The 11,435-nt window shown below is 31.0% G+C and overlaps 1 protein-coding gene across 1 annotated transcript; it reads right to left on the reverse strand.

Moving 5' to 3' along the window:
- Positions 1-1,694: 1,694 nt before the first annotated feature.
- Positions 1,695-5,741, reverse strand: LOC143542884 (LOB domain-containing protein 30-like). The gene is made up of 2 exons (XM_077035356.1): positions 5,208-5,741; positions 1,695-2,075 (listed from the first exon to the last, which is right to left on the reverse strand). The coding sequence occupies exons 1-2, from the start codon at positions 5,505-5,507 to the stop codon at positions 1,695-1,697; spliced, it is 681 nt and encodes a 226-aa protein (XP_076891471.1). The 5' UTR covers positions 5,508-5,741.
- Positions 5,742-11,435: the final 5,694 nt, after the last annotated feature.

Below are 11,435 nucleotides of genomic sequence, written 5' to 3' on the forward strand. Positions count from 1 at the left end.
AACATTCCAACCCAAAACTAAGCTGACAACTAGGGGCAATGCACCCCTCGTTTCGAGCTCGTTTTACCCACCACAACATAACTACTACGTGTGGTCTTAATAGCTAAGAGAGCAATCCAAAAGAAACAACGTTACGTGTTATTGTAGATGTCATGTCTAAGGACTACAAGAATCACCGAATAAAACTATCACTAAAATTCAAAGTAGCCAAAGTAGATAATAAGAAATGATTACTTGTAGAAAGCCTCACTAGATAAACATGTCATCGCTCTTATTTAACTATGGAAGTATCAATTCCTAATAAGAAAACATCATTAAAAATATATGCAGTTCGAGGAATATCCAAAGGTACCTGAAGGGAAGATTAAAAAGTAATTTTACAATTTACAAATATAACTTTTATGTGAAGGTTGCATGATGTTTTTTTTTATATTATTTGCAAGGGTAAAATCGATAAAACCTTATATTTGTATTTACTTTCTATCCAACTCTCCTTAACCACTACGTGTTTACTGACACGCTATCCCACCTTAGGGTAGGAGGAATTTTGAGCGTGAGCAACCACTCATGCAGCGGCAAGGACCCGCAAGCGATTTCGTATCCGGTCAAAATCTTGGCTAATTGATCAAAGTTATTTATTTTTGGAAGGAATTTTTGGAGTGAATATTAACACAAAATCCTTTACTAACATTGCTTTAAGGAATCATCCATACCGTTTATAGATTTTCAAAATTCATACTTATCGACATATTGTGGGAATTAATTTGGTTTTTTATCGCATTATAAATATGTTTCTGGAAACTATGTTCATATGCTTATTAGACTAGGCCATTTTACTAATAGTTAGGGTATTTAGGGTCTGACTTGGAATTTATGTTCATATTGTCATTAGACCGTCAAACTGTAAAAACCGACATGAACCAAGTCATTTGGATCTTAATCCGTCATACTTGCTTCGGTTTGGTTTTTTACATGAACCAAGTCATTTGGATCTTAATCCGTCATACTTGCTTCGGTTTGGTTGGTTCAGTCAGTTTTTAAATACCCATAATTATAATTAATAGCTTTGAAGAAATTACAAGTGTCATCCTAGATCTATTTTGATATATCACTCAGGAAACTTTGTTACATGTGGTCGAATTTGCACTTGTAGGAGAAATTTTTAAACCCAATGTTCATGACTATACAAAGATAATTCACGATTATGCTGAACAAAGTCGACTACAAGACGCTGAAAATGCTCTACAAGCTATGAAAATATAGGCTTTGACAGCTTCGGTTCACTTGTACAGTAAAGCTGTGAACTCTGATCTTACAAAAAAGAAAAAGAAAAACTATTTAAATACTCTTCAATTTTACTTAATAATTAAATTTAAATCTGGGATTGAATTGAATTCTTACTAGAAAAGGAAACATTAAATCCTTTAGATAACATAAAAGAACATTTCATTTTTCAAACCACATAGTTGCATTTCTATGACTAGTATCTGATTTGTGTTATGTACATGTGACAATATTTACTATCTATTATTTTTATAAATAGATTAAATCATGTTATATTTTATTTATAAAAGATAAAACTTGTAAAATCACAAGTTTAGCTTAAAAAAGGAAACATATAAAAGGCCAAACTCCTGGATCATTTGTGGTTAACAGATTAAGTCAAGAAAAAAAGTCAAACTTGTTCACCTCAGCTAACTATGTGATGGTGAGGTTAAAGCTTCCGAAGATTCAGTGCCACATCTTTGCACAAGTTCCCTAGCCACTTCATGAAGATCATCGACGTTGCTAGCACCTTGTTGTGGCGGAGTGCCCATGGAGCTGCCACCATTGAGTTCAACGGGGTCCACTTGTTGTGCTAATGGTTGCAATATTGGGCACGTATAAGATTGCATCATTGGATCAAAAAGTATTGATAAATCATAGTTGCTAGGAAAACATGACGTGATCGGGAGGTTAGCGATGGAAAATCCGACATGTGGAGCTTGTGGTTGAGTCGGCAGAGGAGGTGGCGGAGCCTCCAGGGTTGCTAGGTGGGCCTGGAGATAAGAGAGCTCGGCTTGTAAATTCGCCACCTGCTTAAATACAATATTTTCTTAGTGTTGGAACATCAAACATATGTGAAAACTTTGTAAAGTTCCCAACAAGACGTCTTCATGTTGTGAAAATACTTATTTAAGTGTACAGTTTGTAAGTAAATGTATCATCTTTAAAAAATTTAAGATTTTAGAGCCCTTATGATTATAACAATATTATAATTTTAATGAACTGGTTTTTATATATGTTTGTTTTTTTTTTTCATACCTAAAGAACGTATTTTATGATTATGGCACGAGACCAACAAAATTTACAAGACGATCACATATGAATGGTATTTGATATTTTTTTAAACTACAAAACTATATGATATTATCTTGAAATGGACAAGAGTTATAAAATAATAAATCATTTTAAATTAATTGATTAAAAAAATAATCTAAATTAAAAATGTATAGAGATACAAAATGGGGTAATTGTTCCTTGGAAGCAATACGAAACTAAAGGCTAGAAGCTACATTCTAGATTCTCTGTTTGTTGATTGTACTCTTCACCCATCACATTTCAATTCATTTCACATCATTTTTTCCATTAAATTTAAAGTATGCACAACCCTTTGGATAATACTCGTTTGGTTATTAAATTTTTTTTAACAATTAACAAAATTTTATTAATCAAACTAATAAGATGTTAGACACACCATCAACACCGAAAGAAAAATAAGCATACCACTAAAAGAATAAGAAAGACATAAGTATAGAAACCAGAACCCGTTAGGCCGTTATACAACAAACCGACACCAATATTCTTGTGGTTATTAATTACACTTTATGCATTATAACAAGGTATATGATTTAAACCATTTTAAGTTCACAAATTATAAATTATTTCAATAGCCAAATATTTCAAATGAAACATTTGAAATATATACAAAGGTGAATCAAGTTTGACCATAAAATCCAAAAGTAGCATCATCTTGTAAAGACGTAAACTTTTATATCAATACATACTTATTACATAAGTTTCAAAATCTCAATAAATATCCTTATAAACTTTTAACTTATATTATAATATTTCCATGCTCGTTTATCATTTACGAGCTCAAACCTTACTTGAAAACTAAACTCAATTTATCAAACTCGAACTCAAATGTTTAGAAAAAGTTTCATTCGTTTAGAACCTTGATAACTCTGTATGGATTAAAACAAGTTAAATCAACATAATTAAAAATAAATAAATAAAACCACAAGCATAATTAATTAAAATAATAAAACCTTTTGCCGCCTTGGAATTATGCTAAGTTTTTTGACAACTAAGTGTGTCATGTAATAATCAAACTATAACGGAGTTAACATCCCGTTAGTCATAGACCAGTGTGAACAAATAGATTAAAAGTTTGGACCGTTATTAGTCAACTCCTAAGTTGGGACTGTTATTCATCAACAGTCAATAATTGATATTATTTAAAACAAATTTTCCTATAAATAACAAAATTCGTATGTTTTAAATTTTGTATAAAATACGCATGCATAGATTAGGTATATAAAAACTATTTCACTTGCTAGACATTTTTATTTTGTATATGCTTTACTTAAACAATGTAAGTTGCATACACACACGTATAATCAACTAAATATGCATGCATACATAAGAGCATCTTTAACGATAGCATTTAGGTGATACCCGGATGTCATATATGTATGGATTTTAATAGAGGACCCTTTTGTTCTAGCGTTTGTATGAAAGCCATACAAATTTTCAAACACAAATAGTTGGATGGTGGTGAACACCAGAACCCTCTCATACCGCAACTATTTTAACCATCTATATATTATTTTATATTTTTCATACAAAAGTTTTTTAAAAATGGAAGCAATAGTGAAAAGAGAATTAGTGTTTTAACATCATTAAAGAATGAGTGAAAATCTAATGTATGTGATACTGGGCGTCATACGTGTTTGTAAGCATTTGAAACTAGATGTATCGAAGATGCTCTAGACCAACTAATAATTATTAAAAAGAAGATATAATATATGAAATAATACATACTTAAAATAGTAAATTGTAATCTTTAAAGGCACATGATGAGGAGCAAAAAGAGCGACCATTTCCCCAAAAACCGAAAAACAAATTAGGCTTCAAAGGAGAAACATTGTAGTCCCCGCTATATAGTTGTCACATATATATAAGCCTCAACCAAACCATCTATTATTTAATCAAATTAAATAACTAATATATCTTACTTTTTTTCCTTTCCGTATCACAAATACTAATAATTATCTACACACATATATATTAATCATGATTAATTTACAAGTAATTCCAACAATAAAACACTTAACCTTTTTTCATTAACTTTAGCAACATCACCTTTTTTTACATTTGTTCAAGTTTTCCTCAATATTCTTGCTTAGTTCCGCTCTCTCACACACACATATATATGAGAACAATGTTTATTTCAAAACCGAATCAGAATATGCTCATAAATCATAAGCGTAAGAATCGTATTATATATCTCCTATACTATTTATTATATAAGTTGGCTAAAACACATTCGCTATATGTGCATTTTTATATCCAAACAAATTAAGGAGATAGAAGATAAAACAAACGGAAAGGATGGATAAATAGTAATCCGCCTCTCTATTGTAAATTGATCATTTTATATAATATATATTAAACTTTAAATCTTTTATTGAAGTAGAATATAATTGGTTCTGGAAAAAATGCGCCTCTATAATAATTTATAGAATGACTGATTATATTTTATTCTAACATTCGTATATTATTCTTTTGACGTGTGATTTTATTTAATGTATATTTAGTCTAATAAAATAAAAAGAAATTAAACAAAAATATAAGTAAACTTAATCTAGTTGTTCTAATTTTGACTAAATTACATATAATTGGCTTAGTAGTTAGTATAGTGTCCTAAAATACATTATATACATACAACTAACTTGTAACAAACTAGAAATTGAGAAACAAATAAGGTTGTGTATGAGTGTTTCTATAATATATATATAGGAGATAAGTTATTGACATTTTTTTCTTACTTCACATAGGTAAGGTAGTATATTTAGATATTTATATCATTGATCAAGCTACTTTCATATAATCTTCATGACACATAACTAAAATTTGTTGTTAATAGAGACATATAATTAAACCTGTTGTTGAAGTGCAAAGAGATGAGCAACACAACCATAGACCGGGTCTCGAATCCTGGCTTGAGCTTCATAACATATTGTCACCACCGCATCAAGCCGCTTGTTCACCGGAACATGTAACAAGAGCTTGGAGACATTACTAGCTCCAAACACCTTGTGCACGGTTGCGAAACGAGCCGCGCCTTGATCCGAGTCAAAATAGGGTGCGAATATGCATCCCGCCACACACTTTCTTCTCAAGAACTTGCAAGCCCCACATGGCCCACCGGTTCCAGCACTAGTGCTAGGATTTGAACTCATGTTTTGACTATGGAGTTGTGGGTTTGTTTTGTGATTTGAATGTTATATATTAGGGTTTGTGTGTGAAGAGAGAGAGAGTTTAGGGTTTGATAGGTGTGTTTTATGAGAAATATGAAGACTTTAAAGGCACGAAATGGAGAAGCAAGTTACACCCAAATAAGATTGCTTGCGTGAAGCAAGCATTGGATATAAATATATAGCCATGCCAGCTGCTTCTTTCTAATTTATCTCTTAACTAGCTAAATGAAACTCCACCCTAAACACACACTCACTCTCTCCTTGTGTGTGTACGTATTTACTATTTGCGTTGTAATGTAAACGTTTGCTACACCTATCTTAAAAGCTGATCAATGTTTTATGCTTTGGTAGTAGTAACTTACTTATAATACATATGATTTTTTTTAAATATTGTTAAATAGAGTTTTCAAGTTCTTATGACTCAAAAGAAATTCTCAAATGATTACATTTCTATATGTGTATGCATGTGTATGTGTTTGTCAAAGGAAACTAATGAATATTTTTTATATTGATAGTTTATTTTAGAATTGGGTTTAACATCAATATATAATTAAATAGATTAAAATGCGTGTGGATTTCAATAATTCAGTGGTTTGTTTTTAAAAAATATCATATTGTAACAATATATATATATGCATGCATGGTTGCTTATACACCGTACACACATGTAGACATTGTTATACTTATATCATTTTTGTTTATTGTTAACACATCAAATCGCTGTTTATAAGTGTCTTAAATATATATAGTATATTCTAAGATTGGTTTTAGATTCAACAAACCAAACAATCTTATATAATGTACATGCGGGTTGGGTTCAAATACATACATAGTCTTCTAAAACTAGCAATGTTGAGTAATATAACTCAATGTTGACGTAAAAAGATAAAATAATGAAAATAAACAAAACCACAATAACAAATAAAAAGACATAATGATCTAATCAATAACTATAAAATCTACAAGCTAGGAATCGAAAAGCCAAAAATTATAACCTATAACTTAATATTGTAGAGTTCGACGAGACGGTTCCAATACCGCTAGTCTAAACTTAATCGAGTATGTTTGATACCTTCCTATATTTAAAAAAAGTGTGTAAGATAACTTAACCCATATATATGTATGTATATATTTGAGGCTTGCTAGACAGCCTAGACTTGAGATGATCCTGAATTTAACAAATAAGATTAAGATTAATTTTTAAGCACGGAATCAAACAAAGACCCGTGAGTTGGATTTTTAAGTACTGTAAGTAACAACACTTTGACCCCACTTGACTATTTTCTTTCCTGGGACTTAGTAAAGTCAAATAAATATAAAATATTTTGTTCTTTCTAGAAGAAAAAGTATGCTAAATTAAAGAGGATGTTGGGGTGACAAAGGACAAAGGAGCTTTAAATTGAAAATTAATAGCAGTTGGATATAATAAAATAACATAAAGTTGAAATTTATTTTGGAAATATGTACTACAAAGTGGTCAAAGTTAAGACCGACTAATCATGAATCTTGGGATGACTTTATGACCTTCAAAAAGTAAATTTGGTCAACTCATCTCCATATTCTAAGTTCGGATGCGTATATATACATTAATACATGTATGTACATTGTATCATATGTTTTACTAGACCAAATAGTTGGAAGTTTAAACAAACGATCAATCTTTCATCTTGCGACATTTTTTGACAATTTAAACAATTTTAACTTAGGCGGTGATGCAAACAAGACAATCAAACAACCTTATAGTTTAATAATAAGAGCTCGAGTTGGGATGATGAGCCATCATTTCCAAGCTCGAGCTTGAAAGTTAACTAGTACATTGCCACCAATATAGTTCCCTCTAATTTTTACGGATTTTGATATGAGAAATACACCATTGATCGCATGTATATAATGTTAAGTTTAGCTTTAATAATTTGTTGATTATCCACGAGAAAACTTGTAGCTTGATGTCATGTCATCCAAATATTTGTCCAGTTTAGTTCTTGTTTTATTGAAGATCCATATGTTTCATATGAGTCATACCTTTACTGTGTATAACATTGTGAACTTGCTTCTTTTCTCCAATTTAACAACGTTGGCGAGATAGCCGTGGCTAATACTTCTTGGATATGTGAACGGGCCTCTTTTCTCCAGCTTTAACAACGTTGGCGAGATAACAGTCGGCTAATATTTCTTGAATACTTGTAGACGCATAAAGATCTTTGCCTAACCACTAGGATACTCTCCAGTCTCCTCCACACTTATTTTACAAAAGGGCAATTGAGGAAAACATGGTTCCTTGATCTTTATTCTTTGAGAAACATAACAAGTTTTATCGGCTTCAAGATTAAAAAGGGACATAAACATATCTTTAAAAGTCTTACATTGGCTATTGCCAAACAATGTGACATGCTATCAGCTATAATAATATAGCTTGTGATCCAGTGGGCTGTTCAACCTTATGGCCCAAGTTCTTTTTTATATTGACTAGTAGTAATAATAATATACCATTGTATTGAAATTTTACTGTTTAAAAAACACGGTAAATTTCCCAATAAACTAATATATTTTTCATGCCCAGCCTTCTGACCCTACACTTTGACTCGCGCTTTGGCAAAGGCGCGATGAGAACTCAGTTGGTATCGGTTTGATTTGCTATAACACGAATGGTAGGATATCTATCTATACTATATATAATATGACAATGAAGAGCAAATTAGGACGGTGATTTTAAGTATTTTACAAAGTTTAAAGCATATAGTACAAGTTTAAAGAAGAACAAAATAGTCTTTCTAGCATAAAAACTCACGTTCATTTCATATTTTTTCAAAATATTTATGACATTTACCTCTTGACTTTAATTAACTTTTGTAAAATTAAAGAATAGTTGCAACTTTGAACCTTCATCTTTTATGTATATATTCTTTATATTTTCATTTTTAACCAAATGCCCCCGCGATTTTTAAACGGTCTACTTTTTCGTATGTTAATATTTTTTTTTTAAACTGCACCATAAAAACAAGCATTAATTTTCCTTAATTTGAGTATGATATTGTCATAGTTTTTTTTCCAGTTAAAAATAACATTTTACGTATATGTGTTTGTGGTTCGGTTTTGATGTTTTTAAATATAACCGCGAGCCAAGCTGTTAGCAAAAATTTTGTCGCCGAAAATTAAAACCGGAACGTTGAAAATTTATCTCAACAAAACCAAACCATTAGCAATGGTTAGGTTCCGGTTTCGTTTGTATACTAAATGAGTTTAAAATAAGAATTATTAATCTACCTATACCAATAAACGGTTTCACGATTACAAATGGAACAGTGAACACTCATAAATCTATTACGTGATTAATTATCAAAGTTTGTATTTCACGCTGCATCGCGCGGGCATTCGTCTAGTATACACATTACACATTCACAATCGGAAAAGAAAACTCAAAAAGTAAAATTCTAATATGATCAAAATGATATCCAATAAATTCATGATCTAAAACTTTGCCAAACGTTTATAATTTTGTGTCTCCTTTTTAATAAATAGAGAAAACAATCATATAATTTCTTTTTTAAAAGAATGGGGATAAAAATATTAACAGAATTACAGGAATCATCCATTTTATTAAAATTAAATACTATTTTATTAAAATTATTTATTATTAATTTATTTAAGAATTAAAGTTAATTATTATTCTTATAAAAGACATAATGCAATGTTGTGAGGGGCTTGACTAAATTCTTAAATTTAGACGACTTGACTCTCGAATGAACAAACTTTATGCCAGGTTCCAGGTCCAAACCTCGGTCCCACATTTTAATTCACCTAACCACTTAGCAAATTGTTTCCCATGTAATTATTTAATATGCATATATGGTGGTGGTGATGCCATAAACTCTTAAATACAATAAATTGTAATATTTATTAATAGGTAATATAATGAATTAGGTTATGGGGTATGGTTCATTGGTGATCATGGAGGTGCTGAGGAGATACGCATGACACTAATGGAACACCCCCCTTCCCCCGGTCACTAGTGATAGGTTCCAAATGATCATGGTCATGCCGGTCCTTATCCCACTCAACCAATCAAGTTTTTTATTTTTTTTATCTTTTATCTTTTCATTTCTTTTTGTTACTAAATAATATAAATAAAAGGAATGACAGAAAATGATGGGGGAATGATGTATAACATGGGTTAAGTAGCGGATTGAATGATAGTAAAAAAACTGATATTACGAATGATGAAGAGTGATCCATAACGCGTAACCGAACAAAAGTTTTAAAGATACTCCTGTAAACAACTAAAGAAATATCTTGTCTTTTAGTGAGAAAGTGAAGAAATATAACCGAAATAACAAGTTAAATATGTCAATTTAGCAAGTAAAAAATATTAAGGTAAATAGCTTAACCCTTTTATAACTTTGTAATAATAATAACAATAAAAAAAAACAAAACTAAACTATGGATATTGGAGACTAAACTACTGTGTGTGTTTGTGTGTGAAATATTACTTTAAGTGACAGAAGTGACGTGGACATGACCACACAAGTGCTTTGTACACGTGGGCTGTGGCGGTTGGGAGCCGTTGTTATGTTGTTGTACAGTACAATAGCAACAACACAGTGGAATAATAATAAATAAATTGTTATAATAAGGCCTTCTGTTTTACTTTACGAATACTTTGCCCCCCTATACTTTTTCCCACTTGTACCTTCCTTCGCTTTTAAGTTCTTATTTCATTTTCCAACAATTTCATTACTAATATACTTTAAACTATGGATGTACAAATAAATCGGTTAACCGGTCTGAAAATCAAATCAAAACCGAATTATTTTAAAATCGATTATATAAAAACCGGTTTGGGACTGATTGAAACCGTATATTCGAACATGGTTGTAACTTTCTCCACCAACGTGGGACAAAATCGAAAGATTAAATATAAGAGAGTAGACACAATAAAAGATAATAGTCAAATTTCTCTACATTTCTTATGTAATTAGCTAGATAGAGAATTACACAAGTAAATATTGGGTGTTACTTGCATAGCTAGTAAATAGTATACATGATTCAACTTTATGATTGACATATGATCATTGATTTGATCCTACAATGTCGCTATGAGCAAAATGTAAAAAAATTACCTTTCTAGTAACTAAATCAAGTGAAAATTAAACATAAATATATAATAATTATATAAGTGAAATTGATTTGGGTATCAAAGTAAAAGTTAAAATTGCTACAACCTATTCGTTTGGATTATATCGATGAGTATAGAAATATAAAATTTCAAGTTTACATGTGCTGATAATTGCGTATTTACCCCCCACCCCAACAGTTTTAGGCTGATTATTATATGCCGCAAATGAAACTTCAAAAGTTGATGTGCCCCGGCTTTAACGCCTGACACATCGGGCCGTTGTTGTGAAGGGGCTTCAACACATTAAAAAGCGGCAAATGAGGGGCTTCAACAAATGGTGGGGCCCATATGCTAAAGCAGTGAGTTTTAACGTGATAACGGAACTTTAAACCACAAAACAATGTTAAAGGGGTTGGACTTTAACGTGACATAACGTTTTAACTTGCCATTTGTAACTCATCCACAACAACCGTCCCCATACAAATAAAACTATTAGGTCATATGGTATAAATTCACGTTTCTTAGCTCTATATAGACATCACATCACCTACTTTACCCCATTTCACTCCACCTCACCTTAAGAAAATTATTTACCAATTTACCTTGTAAAATTGATTTCTTGAATTATTGTGTGTGTAGATGATTTTAAAGTCCATTAACATTTTAACCTACCTTACATTTAACGTCCCATAACTCATGAAAAAAATGGTATTTCACTCGTTAACCTTTGTCAACTCAACTTAAACGTCCTAAATGTTAAGGTATCCCTATAGACTTTATAAATACCAACCAATTCT

This window comes from Bidens hawaiensis, unplaced genomic scaffold (assembly GCF_021521415.1).
Source record: "Bidens hawaiensis isolate Kalapana, Puna unplaced genomic scaffold, B.hawaiensis_p1.1 tig00012999_1, whole genome shotgun sequence".
Classification (NCBI taxonomy): Eukaryota; Viridiplantae; Streptophyta; class Magnoliopsida; order Asterales; family Asteraceae; genus Bidens; species Bidens hawaiensis.

Coding starts and splice junctions, on each gene's coding strand:
- LOC143542884 (XM_077035356.1), bottom strand. CDS start 5,507: ATGAGTTCAAATCCTAGCACTAGTGCTGGAACCGGTGGGCCATGTGGG. Junction 2,076..5,207: donor TCTTTGCACTTCAACAACAG/GTTTAATTATAT, acceptor GTATTTAAGCAG/GTGGCGAATTTACAAGCCGA.